The sequence below is a fragment of the Artibeus jamaicensis genome, unplaced genomic scaffold, assembly GCF_021234435.1.
Source record: "Artibeus jamaicensis isolate MK-2021 breed Jamaican fruit bat unplaced genomic scaffold, CSHL_Jam_final scaffold_537, whole genome shotgun sequence".
Taxonomy (NCBI): domain Eukaryota; kingdom Metazoa; phylum Chordata; class Mammalia; order Chiroptera; family Phyllostomidae; genus Artibeus; species Artibeus jamaicensis.
This window is the reverse complement of record NW_026522047.1, coordinates 13697595-13719110: the sequence shown is the minus strand read 5'-3', so window position 1 is coordinate 13719110 and position 21516 is coordinate 13697595. Positions and strand designations below refer to the sequence as shown.

General features: G+C 48.0%; 1 protein-coding gene and 1 long non-coding RNA gene across 2 annotated transcripts in view; one reads left to right on the top strand and one right to left on the bottom strand.

Moving 5' to 3' along the window:
• Positions 1-1084: 1084 nt before the first annotated feature.
• LOC128626325 (uncharacterized) lies at positions 1085-5545 on the bottom strand. The gene is made up of 3 exons (XR_008390254.1): positions 5485-5545; positions 1600-1721; positions 1085-1115 (listed from the first exon to the last, which is right to left on the bottom strand). It is a non-coding gene; the product is annotated as an uncharacterized LOC128626325 (long non-coding RNA).
• Positions 5546-13046: 7501 nt separating this feature from the next.
• The window catches only part of SETD7 (SET domain containing 7, histone lysine methyltransferase), a 44580-nt gene continuing 36110 nt past the window's right edge, over positions 13047-21516 (top strand). The window contains exon 1 of the mRNA XM_037126229.2: positions 13047-13716. Coding sequence (XP_036982124.2) covers positions 13677-13716 — 40 coding nt within the window. The 5' untranslated portion in view covers positions 13047-13676. The remainder of the gene's footprint in view (positions 13717-21516) is intronic.

Here is a 21516-nt window from a genome sequence, read left to right as displayed (position 1 = left end):
GAAAGAGAGAGAGAGAAACATTGATCTGAAGTGGAACAACAAATCAGTGTTTCTCTCTCTCTTTCCCTTCCTTTCTCTCTAAAAATCAATTTAAAAAGAAAAAAGAAACAGTTCTAAATCTCTTAGAGTCATACATTGAAAAAGACATTAGAGATAATGTCATTCAATCCTTCATTTGTGGACAAAAGTGAGACTCGAAGTAGGCAGTTTATTTGATTACCAGTAGGCAGTAGCGCGGTCAGCACTTGGACGTTTATCTTCCAAATTCCATTTCCTCTTGGACTGCACTGAAGTGCAAGGCAACCTTGTCTAGCACATGAGTCCCAGAGACCCGGCACAGAGGAGCTTTCTGGCTTTAATTTACAACATTTGGAGGAAGAGACAACAGCTTCTGGAGTAAAACAAGAGAGCAAGGAGACCCAGAGACGATGGGTGGATTTTGTTCAAAACCTCTCATTTCTACAAACAAGAAAGAACAACCAGATAACTTAGCAAATTGAGATCAGGAGAACACCACATATTAAAGCCTATGAGACATGGTCAAAGGTTGGTTCAGAGGAAAAGTCATTGTTAAACCTTTTCAGCTTAAGACAGTGCGTGTGAAGGAAGTGATTATTTAAGAAGATGGGGAAAGAATAATTTTTTTAATCTTAGAAAAGAATTGAAAATGAAAGCAGAGTCTGATGAAGGTGAAAACAACATCCTTGGAATTGATTTTTGGGAGACCCAGGTCCTTGGGTTCTTGCATTTCTGCCCCTCACTGGCTGCTATTGTTCTGGACGGTCTCTTCCAGGAGACTTGTGCAGCCAACAGCTTTGGAAGGTAGAGCGCCTCCATCCCGAGCCAAGGGCAGGTGTTCTTACTGTTCATTTAAGAAGATTCAAGCGCCTGAAGCACAGGATCCTGATTCCCCTCCCGTAACTCAAACCACCACGTGAGTGGGCTTCGTGTTGTGGATCTGTGGGAAGAGGGGTGAAGGAACTGGCACAAGGCTGTCCCCCCCAGACCTGGGAGGCTCCCAGGTCCCACCAGCAGACTACCTCGTCTGTGTGCACGAGGGGTAAAATCTCAGACCTTTGCAGGTCCTCACCTTGATGAAATTCAGAGCTGGCTCGCTGAAAATAAAGGAAACAGCAACAATAAGCAATAATAAATGACCCATTAGCAAGTCTATCTAGAAAAAAGGAGAGGACCAATAAAGTTAGGAATTACAAAATGCATTAACAGACATACATACTGGAAATTATAATTCCCTCTTTTAAACTTTTATGTATTTGAGATGTAATTGACATATAACATGATATTAGTTTCAGGTGTATAACATACTATTCATATGTAAGAAACTATAATTCTTATAAAAGAATTATTTGTAGAAATATGTGCTAATATTTTGAAAATATGAGCAAAATAAATAATGTTTTAAAGAAAATATAAAATAACCAAATTCACTCAAAAAGAAGCAGGAAACCTAAGCAGGGCAATCTCATGCAAGAAATTGAGAGGCCAAAGCCAAGGTCAAGGTCTACCCAGCAGATCAGCTACATTCTTCCAGTGCCTGCCCACTGGCTTTTCCCTGGCCCTGGATCAAAGATAGATGACCTCATCAGCCTGCGCGGCCCATGTCTGGCTCTGCTTGAAGTTGAAAGTGGAGGTCAAATCTGCCGGCCTTGATCCAAACGTTATGATGTGATACAATGACCAACTTCATTGCATTTTTCTCACTGGAGAAAAAAGAAAGATACAAACAATTTATATTAAATAGTCCAAATACAAATTTCTTATGAGTCCTATTTGGTTACGCTGTTTTTTTTCTTTATAAAACATCGACCTTGCCCCAGCAATGCTGGCTCAGGAGTGACTGATTCTGCTTCGACAGGGACGGCAGCATGCCCAGAAGGACCGCTGGGGTGCCCACCAGTGCATTCCTTTGGTTCGATCTGCTGTCACACAGGACGGCCTTTCCCTGGGTCCTCCGCCCATCGCAGAGCGGCAGCAGCAGGACCCCAGGACTTGTGAGAAGTGCACATTCTGGGGTCCCACCCCGGGTACTGATTCAAAACCTCTAGGAGTAGCCCCCCATAATCTGTGTTGTAAGGAGGTGCTCTGGGTGATTCCGAGGCACACTCCTATGTGAGAAGGACTGTAAACGACCTCATTCTTGTCATCAGACAGTAATTCAGCATCGGTCAGAGCCCACTTCCTGCTGGGTGCATCAAAACTCCTCAGAAGGGGAAAATTCCATTCCTTTGCACCCCCTCTCACTATAAATAGTGAACACTGGCTCACCAGCAGCTGGAGTTCCGGCCCATCCCCACGGAGCGCTCCGGGCTCAGCAGGACAGCTGCTGTGGAGCACCAACAGCGGGAAGAAAGGGGTGTCCACGTGCCCGTGGGGAAATTCCACCATCTTTCAGCCCGGCTCAATGACCTCAGAACACTTCTACAGCAGAAGATTAGAAAGCAAGGGTTGCCCCTTCTTTTTTTTTTAATGAGAAAAGCTAAACTGGAACTAGTTCACAGTTTACAGCCCCCATTCCTAAATAAAAGTGAGATTAGAAATAGCAAGACTTAAGGCAACCAAACTGGATGGGCCAGAAACTCAAACCCTTTCCCTGCCTCTCTTACTAATCTACCATGAGACCTTGAGAACATTACTTAAGCTTTTAATTATTTAATATTCTGTGAAATATGAGAGATAGTAACCCCTCCTTCTTTCAGCCAGGTTTTAGGCACTCCTGATCCTACCACCACCCCCGGGAGGTGTTCCTACCCCACATTACGGAAGAGAAGGCTGAGAGGCTCAGAGACTGCCTTGTTGGTGATAGAGCTTGAATCTGTGGAACCCAGGTCTACTTAACTGCAACAGCCAAGTTCCTAAATTCTACACTCTTCCGAGTTCAGCCTAACCAAGGGGCGGCTGTGATGTGCCAGGCTGCACCGAGCCAGGCTGCACCAACAGCCAGACAGAGTCCTGCTACAAAGAACCCCTCCCTCTGTGAACAAAGCGAACGTTTATTGATAAACAGACCCAACTGAAGAGTTCGATGTTTTTACATCTAAACACACCTGACGAGCAAGATCTCTGTAACAATAACATCTTGCAGGGAAGAGATTTTAGCCAGCAGAAAGTAAGACCCTGGTTCTCGATTTGGAGAATTTTTTAAAAAAAGACTTCTGTTTCTACCCACCACCCCCAAAAAAGGATGAGAGTCCGAATCCCAGCACCTCCAAATGTGACCTTTGAAAACAGGATCTTTGCAGAGGTGACTGAGCCACAGTGAGGTCACTAAGGTGGGCCCTAAGCCATCATGATGGGGTCCTTTTGGAAAAGGGAATTTAGAGGCGGACACACACACTGGGAAGGCCATGTGGAGACACGAGTGGAGCACACATCACATGACGGGAGTGAGGCACCTATAAGCCAAGGAGTGACAAAGATTGTTGACAAACAGCAGAGGTAGGAAGAGACAAGGAAGGATATGCCTACGTGTTTCAGGGGGAGCGTGGGCCCTGCCGACACCTTGATCTAGGCCTTCTGGCCAACAGAACTGCGAGACGAGACATTTTCATTGTTTCAAGTCGCCCACTTTGAGGTGCTTCAAAGTGGCAGCCCCAGAGTGTTACAGGCATGACCTCGATTAGTCCTCCCAATAACCCAGGGACGTGGGCTTATCGTTCCCACTTACACTGTACCATCCTCGCTCGTTTTAGAAAAGAGTCTGGCATGGCTGAGCAAGATGAAGAAATCTGCTGCAGATCAGCCAGCTAGAAAGGGGTGGGACATGGGTTTGATCTCTGGCCGTCTGACCCCAAAGCCTGCCTTCCATGGTACCCTGCTGCCCACACTACAGCACCGGCTCCAGGGAAGCGCTAACCCCCGGAAAGAAAACCTAGGCAATCCCTCAACCACCGGGGCCAGTGTTCACGGCCTCGTCTTATTACTTTGCTTAACGTCGAATTGCAGGTCAGATATAATAGGTTCCTACCAAAATTCAGTAAATGTAAAATGGTTTCCAATTAAGTCAGCTGAGATGACTCAGACCCTGCTTCTATTAATATAAAGCAATCAATAGTGGAGTCTACATATCTATCATAAAGATAAAAGCAGTAATATAAGAAGTACGACGGCCCTGGCTGGTGTAGCTCAGTGGATTGAGTGCGGGCCTGTGAACCAGACGATCGCAGTTCGATTCCCAGTCAGGGCACATTCGTGGGTTGCAGGCCAGTTCCCAGCAGGGGACGCACCAGAAGCAACCACACACTGATATTTCTCTCCCTTCTTCCCTTCCCCTCTAAAGATAAATGAATAAATAAATCTTTAAAAAAATGGTTTCCATTTCTCCGCGGATGAAACTGAGCCACTGCAGAAGGAGGGGGTGAGGGGGCGCTTCACCCAGAGGACCTGCTGTAACGAGTTCAGAACCAGGGCCTGCAGAGTCTGCCTGCCCATCTTACTCTTAGGCCAGTAGACTCTGCCTCCTTGGGAAGCAGACATGTATGTGATGAATTCCATATACGCCTGTTTACAAAGGGATGGCACAAATGTGATCCTTGTTTTTCCATGAGATTTCCCCCCTCCCGAATTAGCTCAAGGGAAAATATAAACTATTAGGGCTGCAGATGAAAGAATCAAATGTGTGTAATATTTAATACATTAATTTGGTTCCTTCATATTGAAATCACACATTCCCTGGAATAATATCTTAATGAATAAATATTGCTATTTTTAGTTTCACATCGTGAGACAAATTTATTCAAACTCTTCATAGACATCTTCAATGTGAATGTCTTCTTCATCACTAGGGCCCTTTCTTCTCCTGCCTAAGCACATGAAGTTCCCAATAAGACACTATCATTGGGAATGTTACCTCCTTTGTATTTTCCTTCTAAATGGAGATTGTCATTGCTACAAGGGTAACTACTGCTGGTGCTTTTAGGTGATCTTTAAGAGTTCATTAGCAGTGATAGACAAGACAAGTGTGAGGTTCTCTTTCTAAGAATAGTAACTAGCCGATTGTGTGTTGAATTTCTTTGCATCCTTCTTTGCCAGTTGTAGCAACAGATCACCTCCACGAGCTTCCCAAATCAGGGTTGATTGGACTTGTTTCAGGTTAACGGGTGCTTCTCCAGTGCATAGAACACTTTTTCATGCAAAACAACACAAGAAATTTTAGAAGAACGCCCCTGTAAGGAGATCCCTGTCTGTTTTGTGAAGCCTTTGAGCAATGAAAGCTTTGGCCTCGAGGTAACAGCACCAAGATCAGATATGGGGGGGAAATGCCTGAGATTACATAGTGGTGTAATCTCCAAGGTGAAATGATGATTTTTCGATGATGAAACCAACACTGAACCTTTTATTTTGTTGTATTATCCTGCTTATACTCAGATAACTCAAGCAGAATTTCCCTGGGAAAGCTCCTGAACCGTTGGATTAGCACAGCCTTGGGTCTTGGAGGGGTGGATGAGCCCTCTCATTGATTCTTACCTCTAGAATTCGAGGGGTGGAAGTGTGGGAGGTCTGCGTGATCGTTTCCTCAGGCTCCGACCTGGCCAAGTCCCAGGTGGCCTGAGGAGGCGTGGCTTTGGTTTGCAGCCTCAGCCAATCAGATGCAGGGGTGAGGTGTGGCCCTGACAGCTGGATAGTGCACTCCTAAACCCCGCCCCCTGTTCTAAAATCTTCCACACCCTAGGCCCCGCCCCTGGCCCTACGGCTCCTCCTGCTCTGGTATAAGCTTCATTTCCTCAAGCATTAGTTGTTAAGACAAACATTTAAATTGTATGTCTTGCTTGTTCTCCCTGTTTTGTTTCCTAGTACTTCAACCTTTTTTTTTTTTCTGCTAAGCATGGTAGGTTAAATAGGCTTTTGTAGACTAGTCTGGGGACGTTGCTTGCAGTGAAAAACACATTCTGTGCTGGAAACAAACACCATACACAAAGAAACCTCGGGAACACGACCTCTTTGTCGAGTGGGGACTGCCCGTCCAGCCTCATGCATGAGAGTCAAAGCCTGCAAGCGTTCTCTTTTCAAATCTGGGCAGCCTTTTTTTTTAGGCCTCAGTCTGGAATGAAAAGCTATGAATCGGGCCTCATGTGGAGGGTCCTGAGAAACAGACCACTCTGATTTTTTTTTCTTAAATCATCCTGTTTCTAACTAGGAAGGGTGGATGTAGAAATAGTAACATGACTGCCTCCTTTTTCTTTAGAAAAACACCAGTTCTGGGAGGAGAAGGTGGTAATAGGTGATGAAACTGTTCCTTCACTTGACAAAGATAATCTTCTTGATTAATTAAATTTCCAGCAAGCGTATATTGAGCACCTGTCATGTGCTGGATGCCATTCTAGTGTTCCAGTGAGAACTCTGACAATAGGAACAGGGTCTGTGGGGAGATGGACACCAGGTAATGGAATAAAACAAGTAACAAGAACAGGTCAAGGAGCGACAGACGCTGCCATGAGTATAAAGCAGGAGAAGCATTAAACAGGAGACGCGTGCCTGGGCAAGGACTTCCGTCTGAATGAATGTTTAGAGAAGGCATCCCTGAGGAGGGACTTCTGCATTAAGAGGAAACCCAGCTACGAGACAATATAGCAGGATTCCAGGTAAAGGGAGAAGTGAATGCAAACGCCCTGAGGCAGGATAGAACTTGATTTTATTCTAGGAACAAAAGGGCCAGTGCGCTGGAGGACAGCAACTGAACAGGAGGGAGCATAATGTGAGAGCTGCTTCCAGAGGTGGGGAGGGACCAGATAGATACCCAGCCCCTGGCCTCCAGGTTAGGTTGTTTAGCTCTAATCCTAAGTGCAAGGACAACAGTGGAAGGCAATGGCTTAGGGGATCTGTCATGAAAGGCCACTCTCCTGCTCCAAAGAAGGCAAGAGTAGAAGCAGAAGCATGAATATGATGCCCACAACCCAATATATTCTCTGACTGGAAATCGAACTGGCAACTTTTGTGTTTGTGGGATGATGCTCAACCTACTGAGCCACATCAGTCGGGGCTAAATAACAACCTTTTACAATTAAATAAATTAATAATAGTCATTATAAGAACACTTTTTAAATGGACAACAAAAAAATTAAATCACTTGAGATCATATCACTCTGAAATAACTACTGTTAACATTTTAGTTTATAATTTTTCAGATGCAAATATATTATCTACTATACTCAAAGTTCCCAAGTGCGTAGAACACTTTTTCATGCAAAACAATGCAAGAAATTTTAGAAGAACGCCCCTGTAAGGAGATCCCTTTCTGTTTTGTGAGGCCTAACTTTTAGGCAATGAAAGCTTTGGCCTCGAAGGCCAAAGTCATATACTCAAAAGCATATGACTGCTTACTTCTATATATGACATAATTCCCAGATTACAGATTTTTTACATTTTTTATTATTAATTTTAAGAAGACTGTCCATAAACCCATTTTGAATGACAGTATGAAAAAAGTTAAATTATATTACCTAGAATCAGGTATATTATTTATTGAATAGCTTACTGATATGAAATACTAATTAAGAATAGAGTTAACTGACAAATTACAAAATATTACATATTCTGTACAGTCAGTTTGCCTATGATTATGTTTTTAGAAAGTATCTGAAAAGATATATATCACATTGTTTTATAGAGGTTAGTGTTGCTTATTAGGATTCCAAGTGCATTTTACTTCCTTCTTTTTAATATTCTATCATTCTAGTATTTTTATAATAAGTGGTTTTCTTCTAAAAGCAATAAAGTACGTAGTAGTGTAAAATTCTACATTAAGACTGGATTTTTCTTAATTTAATAAAGTTCTCCGAAGCAAGAGGACTTCCAACTTTCTGTCTTCTTCCATGCTCACAGCTCAAAAGTCATCTGTCAGATGCAAATTGCTCCTAAGACGGGCATACCCGCAGCCTGTCCTGCTGGGCTTATCTGGGTCAGTCCCTCAGGTGCAGGGACCACCTCCTGGCACTGAACCTGCACACACCCAGCACGCTGCTAGGCACATGAAAGCCAGTACAACAGCAGCCCTCAGAATGCTTTTCATGGAGAACGTACTCACGCAATAAGTAGGACTCAGTGAGAGTAAACCAAGACAGCAACTGAATTTGTATCTGAAGAATGTGGAGCCGCCCTAAATTCCTATCAAAGTGACTTGACTGTCATATCAGGAAGGTAGAAAGAGAATATGATTATGACTTTAAAAATGTAAATCTACCTAGTTGTCTACATAGGATGCCATGTGGAGAAATCAGTTTGAAGAGACTAGAACATTTTTTAAAAAAAGAAGAAGAAAGGAAGAAATGAAAGAAAGAAGTCTAAAATCTCAGAAGCAGACAGGCCATCTGAACAGGGGTGGGCGGGGTGGGTGGGCAGCCTTATTCTTTCAGGATATTTTATCAGCAATGTCTCTTGTGGCCTACACAAGTAATATCGTGTATTCTAACTCCAGGCTCACTAAGCAAGCATCTGGGTGGCATTTGTCTTCTCGAGTACATTTATCTACAAAAGGAGACGGTGCTTGCCATGACCATGTGAGTATTCTGGCCTGTCAGTCATAATACAGGTATGTACATCGGTCTCTGAGGTCTGGTTAATGTGAGTCCACTTGTGGAAGGTCAAGATCTTGGCCTTGCTAAATTTAGTGACATTTGTGGCAAATAGATCAGCTGGACATAGCCTCTCATTCATTCTGCACAGAAATGTCAAAAGAATACACAGTGTTCCCACCCTCTGCAGTGTTAGCATTCACATATGGCCAGTTTCAGGACCCAGTAATCTTAATCGGAGCCCAGTAAAATAATTTTTAAAAAGCAAAAAATAAGTAAATGAATACTTAAGAAAACACATTCAATTTTGATGGTAGTTGTAGTTTTCAAATTGTGCATCCTGTTGATTTTTCTGAAGTAATTTCTAAAGCAGTTGCCTCTTTAAAAATTATTTCCAATTATTCTTTTTTTTTCAAATAACATCACTTAATAGTGTTATTGGGCCCCAGCCTAGCAAGGGTTTTCATATCCCATAATGCCAAGACCCCAAAATCCAGGCTCACTTCTCAGGAAGTAATAGGGCCCAGAGTGGACCCAAGCAGGGAGGCCCATGTCTTTCTTCCCTCCATGCCCCCAAAGATCTAAATTTAGTGCACTGGATAGACAGCAATGGCATTAACATGTTGCAAGAACAAGAATCGAGCAAAAGAGAAAAAAAGAAGCTTAATGTGGCGTGAGGTGTTTTAATGCCATGGTAACTCACTATCATGTCTTCTCTATTATCTCCTCCACTTCCCTGGGTCAGGATACACTTCCCTGCACTTCCCTGTGTGATCAAATTAGGTTGCCCCGAATTCCTGAGCCCTCCTCACTGCCGAGCGGGGATGCCTGTTTGCAGCAGAACGTATTTTCTCCATTTTTTCCTTTGCTTGCGGACTTTTCTTTGGTGCCCATGGTGTTCCAGGTTGCTGTTTGTGGAGCTCCACACACTGCAGAGGCCTCCCTTTCATCCACATCTCACCCACGGCTCCTCGCTGCTCCTCGCCCGGCCCCTTCCTCCGGCTTCTGCAGTTGTCACCAACATAGGCACTTGATTTGTGACTCAGTGCTTCCGAATCCAAGCTCCTCAGTTCTCCTGAAGGGCCCAGGTCTCTCTTTATGGAGCAAGAGACAGATTCCCTTCCTGGCCCTCGGATCTCAGTGCCCTTAAGTTGAGATGATGCTGGCACTTGAATGCATGTCTCCCCTTCCCTTTTCCTCTGCTTGGCCCAGGGGCCCTCCCTGCTCCATTGAGCTTTGCCTCAGGAATGGCGCACAGAGAAGGTTTGCACCTTGAACATCTGCAGCCCAACCTCCTCACTTCCAGACGGGAAATCTGAGGTCCAGAGAGCTTCACCGACCAGCTGCACAGCTAATTCTTGGAGAAACCAAAACCAGTAGGTGTAAACTCATCAAATTGGCGAATTTATAAGGTGTAAGCAGGGCCCAAATGAGCTTTGATGATTATTTAAATGTTCCATCACTCATTCTGTCCTTGTCTTCCCGCCAACTGTGTAAACAAATGAAGCAGAAGGGAGACACCAACCACAGATCCAGGGACCCCTGGAGAGGCCCCTGCTTCCCAGGGGTGTGGAGACCCAGAAGATGCCCTGGGCCCCTCCACCCCATACCAGTACTAGCAGAGCAGGGTGAGGGGTTCACACAAGTTCCACATCCACCAGGCTTTTCACTACTATGCCAGTGTGCATAGTAGTGAATTCACAACATTGTTTCCCCTAAATGTAGGAAGGTGTGTAAAACACACAATGCCTCTACAAATATATATATTGCAAAAAAAATTACAACAGCCTTCTAAGTAAGCCCCAGCCTTCTGTGGGGAATGACAAAGGCGGTCAAAATGAAAGAACTCGGCCTTTTGACTGCTTGCAGGGGTGGAAGAGGAACTCACGTTTTCACATGTGCCTGAAGAGAGAACTATATCCTTGGATGCAAGGAAGCAAACCACTGGCAGCTGAGAAAAGCCACTCTTGGGTGTGAACGCGGAAGCCGGTCCCACACGGGCCTCTCTCACTGGCTGTCCTGTGTGGTCGCCACGCGGTCACCGTCCTCCCAGGGAGTCTGCTGCTGGGGCATCGATCTGCTGAGTGAGGAGCGGAGCCAGGAGGCCGCTGCAGCTGCCCACTGTGATTAAGAGCTTTATTGATTTTCTAGCCCATGACCACGGTGGTGGGGACAGAGTACGACAGAGGAGAATGGCGGGGGGCCAAGGGGAAAGGTTTTACTAAATGAGCTCTCAGTGAAGAAAACGGTGGGAAAGAAGAGCACGATGGACACAGCTTTGGGGCCAGGAGCGGTGGGAAAGTGAAACAGCTCAGAAACGCTCTTCCGATTGGAGCTGAGACCGCTGCAACCCCCAGGTGGCACCACGGAGCCCAGTGCACCAACGCACTGCACCTTCACCCTGTACCAGGCGCTGTGCTGAGCCCTGGGGCTTTAACTGAAAATCAGGCTGTCTGGAGACAGGGACTGAAAACATACCCAAAAATAATCTGCAAAAATGCAAATATATAGTAAGGGCTGTCATACAAACATTTGCCTGAATCGGGGGCCCAGAGCCAGCAGGAGTGGTGGCCCAAGTCAGGCAGGCCTGTGGCTTGGCTGCTGCCTGCCTGCCTCGGGTGCGAATCTGATGAAGGTCCTCACTCAGTCCCCATCCGGTAGGAAGACCCTGGGCACTTCCACCTCCAACCTTCACAGGCCCAGGAGGCCTGCTTCAGTGGTGCCAGCTGTGTGCAGGGTTCCTGGTATTTGCAAGTGGCAGGTGGATAGGAGGCCCCTGACAGCTTCGTTATGCAGCAAAGTCTGGGAATCCTCACGGCAGCAAGGGGGTGGCTTGACATCCTCCTCTGAATGCGAAGGCAGGAGAGGACACACGGGACACGATCCCCGCTTTCATCCCCCTACCCCACTGTGGCTCACCTGTGTTCGGAGGGGAGATTTCTTCCAAATACATTGCTCCTGCCTCAGCCACCTTTTAGTAAAGGAATACATTATTTTTGCTTCCTTTCAGCTTTCAAAAAATTTCTGCCCTGCCCACCCAAAAATAAACTGGAAACTCAGGAAGAAGATGAGTATCTGGTGTGTTTTTGTTTATCACTGTAACATAGAAGGTAGGAGATGATATGTTTAAAGGGGAAAATAAGGGGGGAAAGTCACATAACTTAAAACCAGTGTGTGACCAAACTCAGTATATGATGGCTTTTTTAAAAAAACTGAAATAAAATTCTCTTTCTGAGGCTCATAGTTAAAAATGATGTGACCTGAGTGATTCTTCTCTCTTCCACTGCAGGGACGTGTCCTCAGTGCAGCTGTGGCTGTCCAGGGTCCACACTGGGGGCTTTAAGGAGGTTTGACTTAAGCCAGAACAGTCCAGGGAGGTGTAGAGTAGGCGGAAGGACCTGTAGGTGGTGCAGGCTAAGCCTAGGAGGACCTTATTATCCCAGTGCAGCCAGAGCCTCTTCTCTCCTGGGGGAGGAATTCGGGTTGCCAGGGGTTGCGAGAAGCACCAGAACCCAAGTCTCCTAGCTGCCGGTGCAGGGTCCTCCCCTGTCTTTCTGAAACAGCCCAAAGGCAGTTGAAATTCCTGGCAGTACATGGAGCAAATGTCCCTAACACTTTTCTGTTTCGCAGAGAAAGACCGAGTTTAAGAAGCAACTCCTAACACTCTATAAAAATACCTGGCATTTAAGCACACAGCCAAACAGCAAGGCGTGGTGGGTCTCCCTTGTGCTGGAAGCACCATGCTTTGCAGTCCCCAAAGCCTGGTGCGTCCGCTGTGCAGAAAACAAAATGGAACAACTTTCATTCCTCTCCCTCACCCCTCCCCGGTGCAGTAGCTGTTCTTGGCAGATGCCCAGAGCGGCACCCGGTAATTCCACAGTACACTATGTGTATTTGCATCTATTTAACCAGCTATTTACAGCCACCCTGTATGCCACCTGTGAAGAGACGACACTGCAATGGAGCTAAGTGGCTGGGCCGGGGACCCGGTGCCTGGTGATTGTCTCCTCTTGAAGAGCTCGAATCTGTGGAGTGGTTGGCACTTGGAGAAACGGGATGACAGCTGGGGACATCGCCCGTCCAGGGCGCGCCAGACGGAGGGTCCTTCCTCGTCAGCTCCTTTTCCACGACCCCACCGCGAGGAGGAACCAGCGTGCCTTCCGTGCGGCCGGTTTCCTGCCTGACACAGAGTCCGCAGTCGCTTGGACTCGCTGAATTTTGAATCGCGGAGACACCCGGCGGTCCTGAGCAGGGAGGGGAGGCAGCACGCTGGCGTGGGAGCCACTGTCCCGCGGAATCGGGGCGGCGTCCCCGCCTGGAGTCTGGGCAACCTGCTGTCTGATGAGATGCGGCGACTCAGGGACACCTGCGCTCCGGTGCGTGCCGCACCCGTGCAGCTCCGGGTGGCAAACGGGGTGAAGTGGCGACGTGGGCGAGAGGAAGTCGTGGCGCCAGAGCGTCAGAATCGCTCTTTGGAGGTTGTCTGAGTTGAGGGGGGGGGGGGGGGGGCTGGCCGGCGCCAAGGGGCGAATTTCCAAGTGCCCCCTGCACAGCCCGAGGTCGGGAGCGCGAAGACCCCCGAGGACAAGTGCCTGGCGGTCCCAAATGCCCGCGAGACCCCCTCGACGCCCAGGACCGCGTGGCGAGCTCGGCGCGCACAGAGACGCTGAGGAGCCGAGGAGAAACCCCGATGGGCCGGGGGGCTGGTTGGCTGGGACGCAGAGGCGGCGCGGACCGGAGCGCCTTTCGGTTTAAGGAGCAATACTTCTGGGAAGGGACAGGGAACTGTCAATCAGCGAGGGAGGGAGCGCACCGGCGCCGGGTGATGTCAGCGGATCAGCTGCTCGCTAACAAAGAGGGGTTATTACAGGAGAAAGTTGCGGCGGCCGCGGCGGCACCCCGGGGCCTCGGAGGCGAGGGGCAAGTGGGCGAAGGGAGGAGGGACGGCTGCGGCAGCAGCAACTGGAGGCCGAGGAATCGAAAGGGCTGTAGGGGGAGGCAGTGCGAGCCAGCCCCGACTGCTCCTCCTCTTCCTCCTCCTCCTCCAAACTCGCAGGGTTCAGCCCCAGCGCTCGCCCAGCCGCCGGAGCACCCGGAGGGACGGGAGGCAGCCGTGCGGCCCGGAGCTGGGCAGGGTCCCCAGCCGCCATGGATAGCGACGACGAGATGGTGGAGGAGGCGGTGGAAGGTACTAGCGTTTCTCCGGGGCCGGGGGAGGAGGCGCCGGGGGCTCGGAACGCGGAAGGAGTGGCAGGCTGTGACCCGCGCGGCGCCGGGCCCCGCGGCCGCCACTGTCCCCTACGTGGGCGCCCCGCCGCCCGGCTCGGGCACGGGTCGGACAGCCACCGCCACGCCGCCGGGAGCGCGCACTGCGCGGCGGGGCGCAGGCCGGGAACCGGGTTCCGCCGGGCGGGGGCTCCGGGGAGGGCACGGCCGCTCCATCCCTCCGGCCAGAGCCTGCATCCCACCCTCGGAGTTGCGAGCCGCGCTCCGCACTCTGGCCTTCCCCCTCTCCGGGATGGAAGGTGGGGGTGCGCCAGAGGGCGGCCCCCTGAGACCCGCGGTCTCCGCGGAGCCCTGCCCCCGCCCGGTCGGGCAACCCCGAGCCCCTCTCCAGCCGCCAGCCTTTTCCTTCCGCTCGCCGCCGGGACCCGCGGTGACCGCGACCGCGACCGCGTCCGGGTGGGTCCCCCGGCGCGGCGCACGGGGCCGATCCTGGCACGTGGCAGCGCGTCCTGGGCGGCCGCTCTTCCGAAAGGATGAAATCATTGCAAGGCGAGGGACAGCGCTCCCGACCCGGGGCTGGAACGCGCGCCGACCGGGAGGCGGGTGGCCCTCCCCTGCTGTCCCCGGGCGAACTCAGCCGCACCGCCCCCTCCCCCTTCCCGCTGCCGAGCCGGGGCCGCGGCCGCCGCCACGCTGTGCAGGCGCGCCGCGAGCCGGGACCGAAATTGCTGGGTGACAGTTAACTTTCTGAATTCCGTGCCGTTGGCTGAGGGTGAGATCACCGCCTCGGTGTCGTATTTCCCCGCCCCCTTCTCCTCCAGCGCCCCTCCCCCCGACTTTCCTCGCCACTTTGTTTTGCCGAGTTTCTCCACCTCTTTTTTTTTTTTTTTTTGTAAGCTAGTTCTAAAAACCGAGGTGGGGACGTTATACAATCTCGTTGTTTGTATCATGAGATGTTATGATTTTGTAACAACGAATACTGGAAAATACACTTTGGCATATTTATTTATTCGACTCTGCCCAGCCTGTACGTTGCGATGTTTTGCACTGTTGTATGGTATTATTCCAGAATATTTATTCTTATTTTTTATAATTTTAATTCGTACTATTGTGATATATTTATTAGTAAAAGCTTGAAACCCAGAATAGTTTACACTAAGCATCTAAGCACACAGTTTTCAGCTTTGGGTTGAATCTGGTTTCTATCTCATTGGTAGAACCAACTTCTCATAAATAGTCAGGAAAAACCAAGTGGCAACACCGTGCAAATGCATAAAGATACATAGTTATTGCTGCATTGGGAGAAGTCCATTTTTATGTTTTCATAAAACATAATTGACTCCTTTTGCAGTGCTGCTGAGGTCCTAGGATGAGCTTAAGTAGATGACTATTTCTAAATTCCTTAAAAGGTAACTGTTATAATGCAATTATTAAAACATATTTACCGGCTTCAAAGAGTGTTTATTGTTGTTTTAATTTCACAGTGTTGTGACCTCACAGAACTATTTATCTCTCTGATAAGTGAAGCCCATATATTGGGGCTCATTGGGGTGCAAAGACACAGAGGCCTTCCCTGGGGGGAGCCTTCCTACAATTTAAGTTATTGACCTCTTGTGCCTTCATGTTATGAAAGATAAATGAAAAAAGAATGCGCTTCTCCAGTTGTCAGGGCTTGCTCTCATTCCTCAAAGTTCACTTTTACTTGTGCTTGTAAAACTCGAATGCCAACCCTTACCCACGGGCAGTGCTCTCCAGGTGAAATACTTTCTCCTTTGAAGCTGTCTAGAAATACAAGTCCATGGTCCCCAGGCTCCTTGCAGAATGTGAGCAAGCAACTTGAGAAATGTATTGATGTTGTGTTTGAGCTTGTTCAGCTCACAGAAGCAGAGAAAGTTCTTTAAACAAGGAAGGTTCTGAACAGATCAGCCATCACCACAGGGAAAGGGGGTGGGGTGGGGGAAAGAGGTGAAAGGGGTCAATTGTATGGTGATGTATCCATCACCATAAAGTAATTGGACTTTTGGGGGTGATCACTTTGTAGTACATACAGATGAATCATGTTGTACACCTGAAACTTTTATATGTATGTTCTTAGGCTGGGACAATTTAGGCTTAAGCCTTGAATGTTTGGGGCAATCCAGGACACATGATAATTCAGTTGTACCTAATAGTAAACAATGACAGTGACACAGAATGTTTAAAAGTCATTCGAGGCAGCTAAGGCTCCAAGTTGCACAGCGTCCAGAGCAGGAGAGGATACATGCAGGAAACTGCACTAGTGGGCTTTTCTCCAGCCATGCTTGACTGGTACGACGCTAGTCTGAACATCGTGGAGTTCAAGTACCAACTAACCTGCCTCTGCTCTCAGTGGTGTCCTTGTCGTAGTTCTTATTATTGCTGTAATTGTGTAGTTCTTATTCTGTGCAGGTTCTGTGCTGAACGGCTCGCATGCACATGATCCATTCAGTCTCGCGGGGTGGGTATTAATACTATCTGAATTTTACAGAGGAGGAAACTGAAACGTAGACAGGTTAATCCAGAGCCTCATTCCCAACTCTCTCTCTCTACATTTTCCTTATTTTTGACTTTTAACGAGTCATCACATGTAGGGAACACAAGAACTGAGGCTGGAAGCAACAGGTAAATATCATGTCAGTATCTCTCTGTATCAGTGGCAACTCCTCAGAGGCTGATTCTTTGGAGTTCAGTGACATTCAGAAGAAAAAAATGTATCTGGGGAAAAAGAATTTAACTTGCAGCCTCTGCAACAGACTTCCTTTTGCCTCCTCCTAAGAAATTTACTCTGGGGAACAGAATTGGTCCATTCAGGACTTGGAAGGTTTTTTGCCACACTACGCATTTTGCTTCTCTGTCCCGGTGGAACTGCGGCTCCGGTGAAGTTTTGAGCTCCGAGTGGATGAATCCCTGAGGACAGCTGGGTGGTGGCGGCATGTCTATGTACCAGACTGACAGGGCCCCCCTGGGACAGGAGCCGGCCCTGTGCCCCAGAGGCCCAAGGCCTCCTCCACCTGAGCTTCTGCAATGAATTTTTAAAAACTCTTTGAGGCTCATTGGTTCAGTGGGAACTGAGGTTGAGTTTTGGAAACAGAAATATTTATTACTATATCTATGTGTTTGTCTTCCCACAGATAAAAGGATAAGTACAATGTGTTTCCTAATATAATCTCAAATAAATACATCATATCTAAGCAGATGAATTAGGGCAGTTGAGAGGAAGTAAACATTACTTCTGGTTGGGGAAGGGGGTGGAGAAAGAGCTCCCAGAAGAGGCGGTGCGGCGTTGAGTTCCCTTGAGTGGGGAACTTTGTGCCTAAAGATGGGGAGGATGGACTTACACAGGCATGCTCAGGGACCAGTCATCTGGTCCTGCTGTGACTGAGGCCCAGGAGAAGAGTGGAGGGTCAGATGGGAAAAAGTGGCAGCGTCACAGGCCATAGTCGTGGACGGGGCTGGAAGCCATGGGAAGCCGGGGGGCTCTTTAAAGCTGGGAATGACAGGGAAGAGCTCTGCTCTGGGCAGGTGGAAAGGCAAAGGTGAGCGGAGAGGCCATTACCTAGGACGCTCCTTGCAGGAGTCCAGCGTGCACTTATGAGGGCAGGGAAAATGGAAAGACCTGGAAACATACCAGAGACAAAAAGGGGAAAAACCGAATCCCCAGAACTAAGGAGCCAGAATAAAAATAAGCATCTCAGTGTTGCGCTGCCCCAAGCCCTTCAAAACATCAATAATGTTTTTCCTGTCCCCTAATATCTCATCCTGACTGTTTCTCATAAGCCTGTACCTGCTCTGTACTTAAGAAAAATGCGTGCTCAGTGTACTGGCCCTCTGCTTGTGGCCACACCTCAAAATTGTGACCCTCACAACTAATCACTGAGCTCTGGTAAAGAATGACTCTCAAGCCGTGGCTGGCATGGCTCAGTGGGTTGAGTGCCAGCCTGCAAACCAAAGGGTCGCCAGTTCGATTCCCTGTCAGGGCGCGTGCCTGTGTTATGGGCCAGGTCCCCAAGTAGGGGAGAGTTCGAGAGGCAACCACACATTGATGTTTCTCTCCTTCTCTAAAAATAAATAAAGTATTTAAAAAGAAAAAGAATTACTCAAAAATAAAATTATGTTTTTATCACTGACCAGTGTGGCTTGGTGGGTTGGGCATCATACCACAAAGTGAAGGGTTGCCAGTTCAGTTCCCAGTTGGAGCACATGCCCGGTTTGTGGCTTGGGTCCCTGGTTGGGGTGCTTACCGGAGGCAGCTGACTGGTGTTTTTCTCTCAAGTTGATGTTTCTGCTTCTCTTTCTCCTTCCCTTCCCCTCTCTAAAAATAAATAAATAAATATTTTTAAAAAATCAAATTATGTTTTTAACAACTAATGTAAATGCATTATCATGAGGGCATGTTCTTTGCTCTGAACAGAATAAGCTTGCCTATTATTATTATTGTTACTATTATTTTCCTGAAGCAACTCTAGTCTACAAAATCAACAATGCATGTAAGATGTAGGAGTCTTTGTTCCAAGGGAAACACACACACACGCCCACACACACGCACACAGACCACACTCAGCTCCGCTGTGAGGGAGCCCAAGGCAGGAAGCAGGCTGGCGTCTGAAGCGGAGGGGCGCGCCTGGCCCAGGCGCACAGCCACCGCGAGGAGCACAGACAGGCCTGGCTTTTGTCAGATTAAAGAAAAAGCTCGGAGGGAACTCGGGAAAGATTTCACTCTCTATCCATTCAGAAGAGAGTAATCTTCAAAACAAAGCGGAAGAGTAGACTGAGGCCGTTACGTTTTTTCCCTTTCTCTAACTTTTATAAATATTTAACATCGGGCTGCAGACAGATAAACAGCACAGGAGCTGAGACGGCATCATCAACATGGAACAATCTTCCCAGCGAAGCCTCCGTGTTGTTTGGCCGCGTGTTCAGCCTCCATTTAGTGGGAACTGGCCAGGAAGGCTGCTGGCTCCCTTGGCGCCTGTCACACATTGACCTCGCTCAGAGACCAAGGGGGACTACTAGTGTTTCTCTTTGAGTTAGGGAACGCGTGGAAGGGACAGGAATTTGCATCCGGAATATGCTGTCTCGAGTCCTGGTGGCTGTGTGAGGACTATTTCCCCTGAGAAGGCTCTTCCCACTCCGTACCTGGGACCTGGGCGCCCCATCCTGGTTAGAGGTACCTGCGCCCACCAGCAGCAGGGAAGGAAGAGCCTTCAGCTAGTGGCCCCTTGTGTCGAGAGAAAGGGAACTGAAAGACTCTGGAAAGGGGCTCTCAGCCTCCAGTAGCACATTCAGAGCAGTTAACGTGCTTCTTGGGCAAGTCACATGGCCTTGGCTTCCTCATCTCTACAACTGGCACTTGGGAGATTGTGGTGAGGTTTAGTTTAGCTCACAGGAAAGCACACAACCTAATGCCAGCTGCATCATCAGATACACAAACTTCTTTCTTCTCTGGATATCAGCTTCCCTCTGCCTTGAATTGACTGTTACTGACAAGACAAATACGACACCATCTATTGGCCAGATGGCGTTTGAACAAGAGCTGGGTCGGAGGCTCCTCGAACACTAACGTTGAAGGGAAAGGCAGGGGCCTGTCTCTTCTCCTCCCTGCGTTTCTTCCCGGGAAAGTCTCTTCGTTGTTACTGTTTGGGGTGGGCTGCTGTTTTTATATGTTAAGTATAAAACAGCTGCCCAACCCACAGGCCATCATACATTCTGGGTGGAAGTCTTGATGGACGACGACCCTTAATGTCTAGCTCCTGTTCGTCAATCCTGTGAATTGGCCACCTCTCCTCCTTTGGGAAGAAAGCATCAGAGGACAACAAGGGGTCCTGCAGTGCTCTGAGGGGGGAGGGGGGGTCCCAGTGTTCTCTCAACAAGCAACCCAACACCTCTAAAATGGCAGGGAAGAGGCAGGTGTCCAGACACCTCCGTCTAAACACATGAAGTCACCAGGCACAGCCATCGTCCTGCAGCTCCTCTCTGGCGCTCTCTCTCCCTAGAGACTAAGAAGGTGATGGGACCCCCTTTGCTGACCTGTTGAAAGAGGCTGACCACATAGAGGAAGGCTGATGTGTCTGCCTTCATCTCTACCGGGATCAGAACCGGCCCTCCAGTGCTTCTGGTGTGTTATATGACACTTTGCATTTTCTCTGATACCTCAATTCTGCTGCCAAGCGCAAAACTGCAGTGTTTTATTTAGAAATAGGACAGGACTGTTGTGATTGAGGGAAGGTGGAAATGAGTTTACGTTGGTTTCTTTTTCCCTTAGTGTTCATGGTTATCATAATATTTCCCTCGACCTAAGGTAGAATAACAGATTTTTCTCAAACATGAACTTTTTGAAGTCTGAAGTATGTGAACTCTTCTCTACGGGGAAAGCGTTTCCAACAAATTAGTTAGTACTTCAATACAAGGCTAAACTGATTATTCTGATATGTACACCTAAATCAAAAGTGACATGCCAAACTCATAAGGAGGTTAATAGCTAAACTGAAGTTGATCCCAACGATGTTTTATAAAAGAAAGTGTTTAGCTATACACTGAGTGGTGTTTTTAATGGAAATTTAAAAGTAGATTTAATTCGTTTCCATGAGAGGTATGTTTTCAGTGGGTTATTTAGAAGATAACTGTCCAAACTATTTCATATGACTCGGTGTTACTGAATTATGTGACATGCAGTCGGGTTTTAAGTGAGAAGAAAGCAATTATGGCCTATTTCCCTTCAGACCATTAATTTCCTGGCCCTTGATGGAAAAAAAAAAAAAAAAAAACCTGTGTTGGGAGGGGCGGACCTCTGGCAGTTGTGATGAATTCAGGCAGCCATGTTTCATTGCAATACATTCCAGGGAACTCATTTTGTACAGAGTCAGACATAAAGATAAAACAGGATGCTTGTCCATCGTTACTTTGCGCTTATATAATCATACAATAAAAATAAGGAGGTTTTTGTTCTTTATGAGAGTGTTTATCTGCCATCTCTTCCAAGGGATGATATTCTTCTAGCGCTTTAGAAGAAATTGTTTTAGGAGCCTCAAGTGGCCGTGCGGTGACACAGTGTGTGTCTTCTCTGTGTCCGCGAGCCATCTGGAAGCCACACTTAAGTGTCTCCTGTCCTCGCACTGCCCACAGTTTTTAATGCTTCTGTACCTTTTTATCCATGACCCAGGTCGTTCACCCTAGAAAAAGCCACTAGATTAACTACTGCCTCCACTGTCACCCTCTGGGGAGCGGGTTAGCTCCCCAGAGTGGCTGGGGAGGCGCCCATTGGGGGGACTCCTGGCTTCTGTGACACGTGAAGATAATAACAAAAATCCTAAACGTCGACCAAAGTACGTTCGCCTGTGACCCAGCAGAACCAGCCGGTTAAAGATCGTAACTGCTGCCGATATTCAAAATCACCGTTTTAATGGCCACCTGGCTGCCTCTAGCCCCATTTTAAGGACAAGCCCTGCAAACACAGCAATAGAGGGCAGGTGACAAGGTTATTAGTAAACATTCAAAGCTGGGAGACTTTGTAAAGTAAAGCAGTTAAGTTCAGGGTTAAACTTAAGCTCACACCTGGACACCAAGTTCACGTTCGCACAATGAGGTATACAAACATTCGTGCGGTTTTAGAGACGTGGCCACTACGTGCGTTGTCAGGGTGAAACTAATAGCAGCGCGGTTTTCAGAAGTGCCCTGGCCACCAGCCCTCCACGCTGCGCGGTCGAATGGCGGAGAAACTCGTACGGCACACTAGTTCTCCAATCAG